We start from the raw sequence: 14,164 nt of genomic DNA, 5'->3' as shown, positions 1-14,164 counted from the left end.
GAGTCTGAATGGCAACAGTCATAAAGATCTATTACAAATCATACAGTGTGAACCCGGCTTTACTGGAAAATTACAGGTAGTTTGATGAGGCTTTGAGGATCCAGGGCCAGATTTGAGGAATTCTGGTGTGGCATATACGAAGATTTTAAAAACGACATGTTTGAAGCTAAATTAAGCTTCAGTAACATGTTTTTTTGTACCCTGCTCCCGTACATACCCTGACAAACTATCTTAATTGGTGCATTTAAAAATCCGATGAGAGAGCCATAAAGCCATATAATTGCTCTTGCACTAATTTGGGTTATTTGATTTCATACTACATACTTGAAATTCATTTCTGAATCCGTTTAAGCTATGATTGTTTGGCCATTTGCTGGGAAGAAAATGTACAAGTTGGAACTCTTAGAACTTTAATTGAATATCCCTGCAGAGGATAGCAAAAAGCCATTAGCCCAACATTTTTATCAGAACGTTAGATAGCTCTTGTGACTCCATTAAATTCATTCTTCTTTGATAAATCATTAACGGAGAACACCATTAAAGACTGTCGGACTCCAGCCTGTCTTATACAGAGACAAAAGCATCGACTGCTTCCTTCATTCAGGGTACTGTTGCCTGTGATGTTCCAGAGATCTAGAGACGAGAGAGCATCAAATCCCTTGATTACGCCTGTTTGTGTGGATGTTTTAAAGAATGCCAGATATACAATTAGTAGAGTGCAGTACAGCTGAAATCCTGTGCAATCCTGGAATCCTTTTCTTTGAAATAAGACAAACACAAAATAGAAATGCAGTCAGAACAGAATAGACGTTCTCTGATGGATAAAGGAAGGAACCTCAATTCATCAAGTCATTCTGTACTGAAAACAGCAACTTTAAGCCTAAAATCTGGGAAGCAGCGCATTTCAGTTCTGACAGGGCTGCTGTTATTGGTTTTTTGCACTTTGCACCCCTCTGGAGACACATTCTCGTTTTGGAAAGATTAATGGCGAACCTCGTGGCAGAATTATTGCTGCTTGTTGCAGATGCCCTCCCAGCTGGAAACCCCTCTGACACAACTCAAAGATTTCACTGAGGGTTCACTTGTTTTTATAGGTGATACAAAAAGCATAACATGTATCTTCAAACGAGAGGGGAAAAGCTTTTGTTTCTCTCTCTCTCGTACCTCCCCCTTGTCTGGTGCACAAACAGGCGCGCGCACAAATACACACAGGCACTTACCAGATTTTGAGAACGTTGGCAGACGCCTCAGTTCTCAGGGGAACAGTGAGTGGGAGTGTTAGAGAGAGAGAAGGACAGAGAGAAAGAGAGTGTTAGAAGAGGAGAGGAGAAGAGGGATGGAACAGTTTACAAATGAAAACGGTGATTATGTGAAGCCTCAGTTTTGCTGCATCGAAAAGGTACGTATGCTATGCAGACCTCAAAACCCTGGTGTGGTCCTAAAAATCTAAAGTAATTTTTTGTTTTGTTTCAATGTACATTTGAAATGCACATTGTGTATTATATTGCATAGTTTAGCGTCACATGTCTCTGAACTTTCTGCTGAGTGGCTCCTGTAAGGGACTAATTACTCAGCAGCAGTGTGTTTGATTGCATGCTAGAGGGACATGTGTTCGCCGTTGTGGTTAATTACACAAGTAAACTCTATTTGAAACGTTCTCTCTCGCGCACACATGCATCCCAACACCCCCACCCACACTGTGCAGAGGAACGAAAGAGCGTGCTAATTGCATGCTTCAACATGCTTGTCTTTTTGTCATTCTATCTCTTTCACCTTCCCTCCTGTTTGTTTCTTTTTCCCTCTCACTGGTCCAGTCTCTGTTTGCATGAGGCTAAAGCCTGTGGAAAAGGGGGCTAAAAATACATAAATAAGGGGTTTTAATTAAGAAACGTGTTCGGCGTGACACTGAGAGGGAACGGACAGCGTGTTTAGCATGCAGGGAGAGGATATTTCGACCGTAGATGCTGAGGCATGTCTGAGCGTCTCCTCGCTGGGAAACAAAGTGGGAGGGTGTTACATACAGAGGAAAGAAACACCCCTCCTCCTCTTTCTCCCTCCATTTCTCCCTCCCTCTCTCTCTCTTTCCTCTTGTTATCATAGTGAAAGAGCGGATTGGAGGGGTGGGAGAGCAGAAGTGTGTGTGTGTGTGTGTCCGGTTGTCAGGGTTGGTTTGTACTTCAGCTGTCAGTCAGAGCCTCATGGCGCTGCTGCGGACATCCGATACAACAATCTGGTCTACACGCAGAGGTTAGTGATGGGCTTGGAGACAAAGAGAGGATGGACGTGAAATGCTGGAACTCAGTTGTGTTACAGCTGTGAATGACAAAGGAATGAAAATACTTTGACACGGTGTTGGTGTTGGATGGGTAGATGGATGGATGGCAGTAAAAGAGGAGTGTTGGAGCTGACAGCACTCTTTCAGTGCTGAAGAGGAAGATCTCCAGTGTAGCAACGCGAGGCTGTAATTTCACGCTCGGGGTTTTTCTAGTCTTTGTCCACCCGTGGCTTCAGTCTGTTTGATTAGGAAGCATTAATGTGTGCTGTATTTAACAAGAAACTGCATGTGCTGATAATTGTCTGAGAATTTGTAATTTTCTCTAAGTTAAGCATAATGTACAGCAGGGTCCAAAAGTCTGAGACCACATTGAAAATATGGTGTGTGTTTTTTTTGTTGTTGTTGTTTTTTAAAGATGGCAGTCTTAATTTTGAACAAAGAAACGTTATGATGTAAAATAAGAAATATTGGTAACACTTTATACGTAATTAAATGGATTAATATTAACAATGAGCATTACATTTGTTAAAGTATTTATTCATCCTTGTTAATGTTAGTTAATAAAAATACATCTGTTCATTGGCAGTTCATGTTAGCTCAGGTCCATTAAATAATATTAACATTTGATATGACATTTGATTTTATTAATGTATTAGTAAATGTTGAAATTAACATTTATCTAAGATTAATAACTGATTTGGAAGTATCTTTCCTTGTTAGTTCATGTTAACTACTGTAATGTAAAGTGTAACCCAAATCTTAAATATTTCTGTAACATTTTACAATAAGGTTTCATTTTTAACATTAGTTAAATGTTACAAATAAAACCGTATTTTAAAGTGTTCCCATAAGGTAACACTTTATTTTAAGGTGACCTTAGTACTTAAATGTATAATTACACTGTAACATGTAATATTAATAGGGTTTGGTTAAGGGTTAGTTGCTGTAATTATGCATAATTTCTGGTATTAATATACTAAGTACATGTAACGTGACAGGGACACTGTAAAATAGTGTTACCAATATGTGCTTAATATTTGTATTATTTTAAGATATGCATTATTTTTATGTTTTGGAGCCCCACACATGACATGCAGCAGAAAAAAATGATGGAGGATGATCAGATATTTATTTAAATTGTATTATTAACTTGTGTTCACTTCAATCAAATAGCGTGCTTGGCTAGCTACAGAAAAACTGATAGCCGGGCAACAGGCAGAGTGGCGATGCCACTACACGCATTATACCAGTACGGTTATACAGTTAGACAACCGTGCCGAGAACGGTTTGTAATCGTGCCGTATCTGCGAATACTTCCATTGCTATTTCCGTTTCATCGCGACTCGTGGCGCGGGAGTGAATAAAGTTGTGAGAGCAGATTCTGAAGTTGTGGCCACAATATCTTGCTTTTTTTCCTCCCCGCATGTCATATGTGGGGCTCCATATGTCACTGATTAAAGAAGTAAATTTGTGACATTGATCATGTGAATCTTTGTACAGGAAGTCAGAAGATCATTTACACAAAATGCTGTTGTCATTAAAGCAAAAGGGGGTCGAAGCAAATACTAATAAATTCTTAAATTCATGTTCAATTTAATGTAAATTTTCACTAATTTCACCATGTTCATAATATATTTTTTTAATGAAAAAGTTTGTATTAAATTATAACACAAAAGGAATGTTAAATGGAAGTATTTTCATTAGCTCTCAGACTTTTGGACCTCTATGTAGCTGGCAGGTTTATATAAACATGAGTTTTACCAATACGGTGAATAGTTAGTATTCAGTTGACATCCTCTGTCTCCATCCGCTCTCTATACGTGTGTGTAGTCAGTCAGGGCTAGTTTATATGTCCTTGTGGTCTTCAGAAGAGAGTTTTTTGGTATATTAGACAGAAACCATGTGGGGCCTGGTGTGCTCTCCACTCCCCCCTCCTTCTCTCCCTCTCCTCCTTGCTTTCTTTTGTCTCATTTTGGCTTTCTGACTCTCGGTTTGACTGTCTTTTTCTCCCTCCCTGTGAATGGAGGATGATAATAGGTAGCAGCATACAATAAATATGATTTATGAAATATAGATGTCAGGGAGCAGAAGGTGCCACTAGGTTAAGGGCTGGAATATCGGTAATATCAAAGATGGCGACGTCCATAAAACTGAAGTCTTGTCATTTTGACATGGCAAGAGTCCAATCGAGATATATTGTCCAGCCTGCTTCACACATTGCAGGGTTTCTGAGAACGCGGTTGTGAGTCCTGAAAATTTACGGGTGTGTGTTTGGTTATAGAATGCGGTTGTCACTCCCATAAATAACTGAACTGTGTGTGAACGTAACCGTATTAAGGACTCAAATACAGGATTGACAACTGTATTCTGCTGCTGTGTGAACGTGGCCATATTATAAATGTCTTTACTGTCACTTTTTATCAATTTAATGCATCCTTGATGAATAAAGTATTCATTTCTTAAAAAAAAAAAAAAGGTGAAACAGGAAAAGGTACTGACAATCTAAATGAGAACGATAAAGTTACCTTGTCTTGAGTCCTTGTGGTAAAGTGCTGACAGTGTGAGGGGTTCAGAGTGGGTTTCAGTTTCTCATCATCATCAGAAAGCAGAGAGACCCAGAGGGATTCTTGTGCTGATGAGAGTGTCTCATGCTGTTTGGCATTCAGTAGAGGTTACTGTACTGGTCAACAGGGATTTTGGGACTAATCTGCCAGTAAACCAGACCCGCTGTGCTTAAGCACACACTCAAATTACTACAGAATCATTCGCTCAACCATCCCTTAAAATCTCTAACCTTTAACACGGGATGAAGAGTTTTCATCTGCTTTAAAATGGTCATGATCACCCTAGTCGCGCTTAGCAATCGGATCCAATCGGACATCTGATCCTCATTCCAACTTACTCTGACCAACAACCACTCATTTAGACAGGGAAGAAACTGACATGATAAAAGTCCAACTACAGTTTTTGTATTCACGTGTTGCTTAGGGTTGGGTTTATCTGAAATATTAAACGGCAAAAATAGACTTCTATGGAAATATTGTTTGAAATGAGGGCGTGACAGAATCAGACGGTTTCGGTGGCTGTTTCTATGATCTCTGTGAAGAGGTGTAGTTGTTCCCAGAAGTTTAATGCATTTATTTAAATGGGTATAATATATTTATATACACTACCGTTGGGAAGTATGGGGTCAGTATGATTTTAAGAAATACTTTTATTCATTCATTTCTTCAAGTGACAGTAAAGACGTTTAGAATATTACAAAAGATTTGTTTCAAATAAATGTTCTTCTATCCTGAATCATGAAATACTGAATCACAAAAAAAATCATGGTTTCCAACACTTAGAATAATAAATGTTTCTTGAACAGCAAATCAACATATTAGAATAATTTCTGAAGGATCATGTGACACTGAAGGCTGGAGTAATGATGCTGAAAATTCAGCTTTGCATCACAGGAATAAATTACAAAGCAGTCATTTTAAATTTTCATAATATTTAATGATATTACCGTTTTTAATTTAATCTTGGCGAGGAATTTAAATAAGGGACTCTTGCTGTCCCCAAACTTTTGGACAATAGTGTATAAATTAAACAGTATATTTATAAAAAATGACAATATAATTATTTAAATATATAGTTATAATTATATAAATATATAGTTATAATTATAATAATATATAGATATAGTTAGAGATATTATATAGATATGAGTTATGAACAGATGAACGATTTTAGAGTACTGAAGCCGGTATTTGCATATTTAAATTTGAATGATTTATGTAATGTTTGTGTGTTTGTAGGGGCTGTACGGAGGAGTACGAGATGAAGATGATGGAGCAGAAGGGAGAAGCGGAGCCAGTGGCTGCAGGGTATCGTGCGGGGCAGCGGACCCCAGTATGGCGTTGGGACAGTCCCCCGGGTACACACAGCTCTGCCCAGCGCTGGACCCCCAGCGGACCCCCACCAGTCCCCAGCCGTACCCACAAAGCTCTGGTCCCCATTCCATACAGAGAGCCCCAACACATCTCTGCTAAAAGGCGAGAGATTTCGGCATATGGTTAAAATCTCAGGAAAACCAACTATTAGGCACATATTTTGGCTTTGTTTTTCTTCTCACTAGCTATTTCCGTCTCCTCCCACAGGCCTGTCAGTTACCCAGAGAACCATTACAGTGTGTCTCCTCTTGGCGGGGACAGAGGGATGGCGTACAGAAACCCTTCGGCTAGTTTCTCCAGTCCAGCCTCTGGGTTTAACTCCACTGCACTGGGAGTGCCGGGACACAGCGGACCCTTCATCCGCTATAAACCCTCCCGAGACGGGTCAGTGCTGGTCACATGTTTGTTGTGGTTTGTTTTTTGAAGCATGTGGCATTGGATACATTGCCGTACTTTCTATTGTCTGTTATTGTAGTTCACAATATGAGAATTTCACAGAGAATTTATTAAGTTCCCAATGAATGGCATATCTAAAATTCATAGATATTGCATTCATTGGAAATTTGGGCTGAGGTTTCCAAGCATTTTGTCCATATAGGGTAGGGGTGGGCGCTATACCGGTATGAACGTGAATACCGGTATTATGTTGTGCCATGATATGGATTTTGCGATACCGAGGATACCGTATTCATAAATTCAAATTATGCAGTTATATTGTTTTGTTCAATTTGGTAACTTACTCTTTACAACTGTTAACACTAATGACGATACAGAATCGAATACGCTGTTTAAGGAAATGGCTGATTTGGCGCTTCATACCCGTGAAGTTGCTGAGGCGATTAACCGCTGTCCTGTGACGCGTTCAATGAAGGACGTAACGTAGAACACATCGCTAGTGCTAAGCGGCTGTTCATAAAGGATGCATCTTTTGCGGTGGAATGGGAAATTACAAGGTAATGAGACGCAAGTTTGACTTTTAACTTGATCGCAGCATTTTTAGAATGCCGTTTCATTTGCGAGACGCGGGTGCAACTCCAAAACAAGTTCGTCAAGCACAAAAAAACGTTAAAGTTCCAGGCTACTGTATGTTTGAGATGTCATGTTTTCATGAAGGTTGAAAGGCTGAAAGCTGCTATTATTATCTTTGTTTTTACAAAACATTTACTGCTAATAATAGTATCCACGTGGAGACATTTCCCCGCAATGTAACGTTAGGCTATGAATAACAGGACACGACACACACATAAGCGCGCGCATACACACGACACACACATAAGCGCGCGCATACACACACACTGGTCAACTATCTTTGGGGACTCTCCATAGATGTAATGGGTTTTATACTATGGTTTTATACTGTACAAACTTTAGGCCTTTATTCTGTCTCCTTACACTAATGAATTAGTTTGTATGAAAATTTTCATTGTTTTTTCTTGTATAATTTTAAGTTCTATTTATTTGGTGCTTTGTTCAATCTCAAACCATTATTTTATTTTTATTATTAAGATGTCTGCACAAGAGTTAACTGTAATCAGTGCAAACATTAAACTTAAATTAAACGTCTCGCTTTGGTCTACACTGGAAGTGTTCTGCTCGCTCTGCTAAAGCTAAACTATAATTACTAAAACTGAAACTAAATAAAATAAAAACTATATAGAAATGTGTTTGCAAAATAAAAACTTAATAAAAAAAAACTAACAAAACCATTAATGAAACTAGCTAAAACTAAACTTAAATTGAAAACAAAATTGAAAACGATATTAAAATAAAAACTAATTTAAAAAAGCAAAACTATAACAACAGATATTCCCGGAGACAGAGCACACCCGAAGACGGCTCTCACTCAGAAATCAATAAAGTCTTCATTCGCTGCCGGTTCTCATTATGACAAGACGAGCAAAAAGTGGAAAGACATAAGTGCATTCAGGCCTACCTCATGTTGCACGTTTGCACTTTTTGAGAAAAAAAATGTGTCAAATGAAATGCCTCACCTTTTTCTAGTTATCTAGTGTTAAAATACATATTTTGCCTGTAATTTAACTAAGGCGTACTAAAATGTGATTCCAATTTTTTTTCCCTCATATCGCGATATAATATCGATATCGTCCCGACAGTGAAAAATATCGTGATATGAATTTTTGCTCATATCGCCCACCCCTAATATAGGGATAACATAAACTCAACCAGTTATTATCGCCTGTCAGGGTGTTCATTTTGAAAGGTTTTATTTTGTGATAATGACAGATAATTGTACAATATCCCACTTGTTACAAGGCACCTGAATTAGTGGACGGATGGATGGATTTGATAATATTGATTTTACCTGAAATTACTATATGAAAGTGGACAATCTCAAAATGTTTTATACCCCGTCATGTACATGCATGATGATAGACATGAATTTTAATGCAATGGTCAAACACGTCGATCTAGCATGTTAGCGTAGAAAAAGAAGTGGAATGCAAAAACACATTCTGTGTGAACGACTACTAACAGTTTGGTCTCAATTCAAAAGAACTGATCTAACGAAGACAGTGAACCCAACTCGATAGCATGTTTGATGTCAAGGACATAATTTATTAATATATCTAAAGTGCTCACATAGTGTAAATATTCATTATTTTGCCCAGCACTATTGGAAACTGATACAACAGAATGCTATAACTGTTAGTGAGGGTAGAAATGAACATCTTCAGGCGCTGTTTAACGTCATCGGTGGGTGTGTCTAATGGTTTATGAGAGGCTGCGGTTGAGGCATGTATCAGCTAGACCTTCAGTGCTGATTCACAGTGCTATTGTGTGTTTGCGTATGATTGTATACATGTATAAAACCGAGATCACGGCATGTATAGACAGTCATGGCGCTCTATTATGTGCTTGATGGTTGGCTACCCTGTTCAACCAGAGGAACTTGTTGTGAACGTTTCTTTTTTTAATGCAAGTTAACATACACTGACTAGTTCACAGAGAGAGAACAAAAAAGCATGTCGACTTCTTTCTTATTTTTCCCCTTTTCAGTGTTCACATCCATTCATATTTAATGTAATTATAAAAAGTGTGTCATTGATTAGCATATCCTGGTTGTTGTTATGCATCTAATTAGAGCTTGTCCCCTCCAAACACCATTCCCATGACAAACCTTAAATATTTATAGAGTTTACAAAGAGCTTAATGAGGAGGATAATTCTGCTGATTGTGTTTTTGACTCATACTTTAAAGTCTGCATGAAATCAAAATGTACCTTTTTTTACTTTGTTAGTGCAGATTACTGGTCTTGTGGTGAACAATTTATCTGTCTAAGATACCCACAGAAATAAATCGTTTTTGTAATCTTTGATCAAAATCTGAAAATTGATGATGTCCTTTCTCTGATGATGTCAGTTTGACGGCCTGGGGCGGATCATGCTTAACCACTCCCTTCTAACCATCAGTGAAGAGATGAAGCCACTGATATGAAGCCTGGCACTCTATTCTACATTTCATTTCACTTGAAAATACGTCACAATAATAATTTAAAGTTGGTTGCAACTTTTCGCTCACGTAGACTTTAAAGGGGTCATATAATGGTACATGCACTTTTACAAGTTGATTGTACTGAAATGTGTGTTGGCAGTGTCTGTACACAACCATCATATAATGATAAAAATCCATCCAGTGGTTTTGTTTTAATCTCCTTGTATGTTTTCCCCTGCCTCAAATCGAGCCGTTCGAGCCTGTGACGTCACAGACTCGCACGCTAGTGATGCGCGGGTCGGCTTTTTTTCCAACCCGCGGGTCCCGCTTTTATGAAATTATTTGGCCCGCACCGCACCACTGTATCTATTTTTATAACCCGCCCCGCACCCGCGACCGTTAAATAGACATAGTACTAGGCACTGTAATGTATAGGCTAAATGAAAACAGCCTTTATTTCAGCCTGAAAGTGCTTGGAAACATCGCCCTGTAAACTGGCAACAACAGACGATTATGAATATGAACCATAAATCAGGTCATATAAACATTTTTAACATTTACAAAGCAGCGTTTGTATTCATCTATTAGGCTAAATCATTTTTTATTTCTTAGACCCCCAAATATGTCTTGACATGCTGGAAGTGCCCGTTTTGTGGCGCTACTGTTTGTATATTTTTCACACGAGTTGCACCTCAGGTAGCCGATCTAGCCTACTGTTGTCTCCTGCTGCAACTACTTCTGACAACAGCTCCCAAACATTAGATTTAGCAGCCTGACCTTTTTTTTCTTTTAATCATGTAAATTCCCGACCTCAATTTCTCCCGCACCTCGTCTTCCATCTTCACTTTTATTTCTCCGTTGTTGTTGTTGTCGTGGCTGGCGGCGGGAGCTGCGGAGCTGCTTGGCGCGCCGCTTTCGTGACGTGTCACGTGACGCCAAAGGTTTGGGAACCTCACGCAAGTTACGTTGCTACGGCATTCGTATTGTAACCTTATCAAATAACCTAATAAAATATGAAAATAGATATTCCCAAATATTTAATAAAGGCTGGAAATTGCAAGCAACATACATGGATAAAAATTTTTTAAAAAAATTAATGACCCGCCCCAACCCGCCCCGCAAATAAAGTGACAATTTCTTTACCCGCCCCAACCCGACCCGCGGGTTACCCGCGGGGGCCGCGGGTTACGAGTCGACCCGCGCATCACTATCGCACGCCCCTCCCACGATTGTTGATTGACGGGAGCGTTTCAACACAGACCCGCCCTCGCTCATGAGGGAGCTGTCAATCATAGTCTGCGCGGCACGGACCGGCGCGCTCATTGTTGATATGCTGGAGCACTGTCTATGAGCAGAATGGTGTCTAAGCGATTGTGGTGTTCTGTTCTTGGGTGTAATAACGAACACAGTCATTTTGATGTTCCTAAATCCGAACCGCTGAAGACGCAGTGGCTGAGTTTGTTTTCGAAGGGAATATTCCCCACGAGCAACGTCAATGCTCTCATGTTTGCGCGAATCATTTCACACACAAGACTGCTTTATAAAGGAGGATCAGTATAAAGCTGGATTTGCTAAGAAGCTTTGCTAAAAAGGATCGGTACCAGATATTCGTGTTCCTGCTGAATCTCCAGAAGAACGGAAGTGAGTGAAACGTTTTATTAAACTTTATATTAATATATTAATCTTTGCAAATCGCTACCTGCACGCTTCACAATGAATGCGTCTAAGGTTTACACTTAGGGTACATTACGGCATGTTTTCTATGTATGACGTTCTCAATATAATTCATAATTCCACGTTTATACTGAACGCGTTATGGTTATTGTGTTATTGAGTTACAAACGGTGTACGCACAGAACAGAGAGGCGGGGTGAGCAGAGCTCATTGTCATTTAAAGTTATATGCACTGAAATGGCGTGCTGAAAACAGCTGTTTTTGACCAGGTAAAATAAGTGTTTTCTTACAATACTAATGAGAATTTTTAATTAAAGTATATTACAAACTTTTAATTTAGACCCTAAAGAATCATATTAGCTTGTACAAAAATGGCATTATATGACCCCTTTAAGTGTTTTTTTCTAAAGTTTGCCTGAACACATCAGCAGTTTAACCCTCTGGGGTTCTTCGGGTCAAAAATGACCCGAAGCGTTTAAAAAAAAAAAATGTTAAAAATCGTAGCTTCATCGGAATGGTCCAAAACTTGGTGACTTTTTTGGTACTTGGTATATGAACACCCAAAAAAATTGGGGAAAGGATTTTAAAAGTCTAAGTGGTCGTAAAAAAAATAGTCACACTCAGGGTCTTCGGGTCAAAAATGACCCCCATAGGAAATGAATGGGAAATTGGCAAAAATGTGAAAATACAGAGTTTTTTTGTGCATACAATCTACAAAACAGCCAGGATGCAGAAAAAAAGCACACAACAGTGAAGGGGTGAATCTCTTAAAACAATGGGTGACAATTTTTTTTCCATTTGTTCTCTTTATAATGCAATATTCAGGTTTGACTGTATTATAAAGTACATTTACATTTACATTTATTCATTTAGCAGACGCTTTTATCCAAAGCGACTTACAAATGAGAACAATAGAAGCAGTTGAACTAACAGTAGGACAACAATACGTAAGTGCTATAACCCCTCTCAGTTTAATTTTAGTGCAGTTTTTTTTTTTTTTTTTTTTTTTTTTAAAGAAGAAAGTGTTAGTGTTAATTCTACTGAATCAAGTGCTGCCGAAAAAGATATGTCTTCAGCAGTTTCTTGAAAGTGGCTACTGACTCAGAAGCTCTGGTTGAGTTAGGCAGATCATTCCACCAACAGGGAACAGTCATGGTAAAGGTCCGAGAAAGAGATTTTGTGCCTCTTTGAGATGGTACCACAAGACGACATTCGCTAGCAGAGCGCAGGTTTCTGGATGGCACATAAGTCTGAAGTAATGAGTTTAGGTAAGAGGGAGCAGTGCCAGTGGTTGTTCTGTAGGCAAACGTCAGTGCCTTGAATTTAATGCGAGCGGCAACTGGCAACCAGTGCAATTGTGTGAGGAGAGGAGTGACGTGTGCTCTCTTCGGCTCATTGAAGACTACTCTGGCTGCAGCATTCTGGATCAATTGTAGAGGTTTGACAGAGCAAGCTGGAATACCAGCCAGGAGAGCATTACAATAGTCCAGTCTGGATAAAACAAGTGCTTGGACAAGGAGTTGTGTGGCATGCTCTGTAAGGAAGGGCCTGATCCTCCTAATGTTGTGCAAGGCAAATCTGCAGGACCGGGCAGTTCTAGCAATGTGGTCTGTGAATTTCAACTGATCATCAATTACAACCCCAAGGTTCTTAGCTGACCTTGATGGAGTTATGGATGACGAGCCTAGCTGAATGGAGAAGTTGTGATGAAGTGTTGGGTTGGCCGGGACCACAAGTAGCTCTGTCTTCGCAAGGTTTAGTTGAAGGTGGTGGTCCTTCATCCAGCCAGAGATGTCTGTCAGGCAGGCTGAGATACGAGCAGCTACCGTCAGATCGTCAGGCTGGAATGAGAGGTAGAGTTGCGTGTCATCAGCGTAGCAATGATAGGAAAAGCCATGTTTCTGAATCACAGATCCTAGTGATGTCATGTAGATGGAGAAGAGGAGTGGTCCAAGCACTGAGCCCTGAGGCACCCCAGTAGCTAGATGTTGGGTCTTAGATGCCACACCTCTCCACGACACCCTAAAGGACCTACCTGAGAGGTAAGACTCGAACCATTGGAGTGCAGTTCCCGAGATGCCCTTCATCTTTAGGATTGACAGGAGGATCTGGTGGTTAACTGTGTCAAAAGCAGCAGACAGATCCAGCAGGATGAGGACTGAGGATTTGGAAGCTGCTCTTGCCAGTCTCAGAGCTTCAATTACTGAGAGCAGGGCAGTCTCAGTTGAGTGTCCGCTTTTGAAACCAGACTGATTGTCGTCCAAGAGGTTGTTCTGTGTAAGAAAGGAGGAGATCTGGTTGAAAACAACTCGTTCAAGTGTAGGGTTGGGTATCGTTTGGGTTTTATCCGATTCCAGTACCTACTCGGTATTTTTTAAACGGTTCCGGTGCTTAAACGGTTCTTAAATCGGTACTTAAGAAAATGAAACCGCACACACTTTATCAAAAAATAATACCCTTTAATTTACAGGGCCAAACTGGACACAATATTAACTTAAATCTTTAAACAATATAAATACAAGTAACATATGGTAATAATAAAACCAATATAAAATAAAAATTCATATTTACATAATATCAAATGAAACAATATTGTATCAAACAATGTAATAATACTGGAGATTAATAGAGATTACTAGCAGGCAGAGCTGCCAACTCTCACGCATTGACCGTGAGACTCACGCAAATGACCCTTTTCACACAGAAAAATCGCGGACAAAGAGGACACTGACAGACAATACAGAGAAGGTTACTTTTGATATGGAACAAATCCACAGCTGTCAGATTCTGTCAATATTTTTACGAGATTCACACAATAAATAAC

General features: G+C 39.5%; 1 protein-coding gene across 1 annotated transcript in view; it reads left to right on the top strand.

The window, feature by feature from the left end:
* sipa1l3 (signal-induced proliferation-associated 1 like 3) overlaps positions 1–14,164 on the top strand; it is a 98,886-nt gene that overhangs the window by 70,563 nt on the left and 14,159 nt on the right. The window contains exons 10-11 of the mRNA XM_056256318.1: positions 6,079–6,315; positions 6,421–6,597. Of these exons, the coding sequence (XP_056112293.1) occupies positions 6,079–6,315; positions 6,421–6,597 (414 nt within the window). The remainder of the gene's footprint in view (positions 1–6,078; positions 6,316–6,420; positions 6,598–14,164) is intronic.

The sequence above is a fragment of the Rhinichthys klamathensis genome, unplaced genomic scaffold, assembly GCF_029890125.1.
Source record: "Rhinichthys klamathensis goyatoka isolate OS25496 unplaced genomic scaffold, OSU_Roscu_1.1 h1tg000005l_1, whole genome shotgun sequence".
Classification (NCBI taxonomy): domain Eukaryota; kingdom Metazoa; phylum Chordata; class Actinopteri; order Cypriniformes; family Leuciscidae; genus Rhinichthys; species Rhinichthys klamathensis.
The sequence above is the reverse complement of the archived record's forward strand: the minus strand, read 5'-3'. Positions and strand labels throughout refer to the sequence as shown.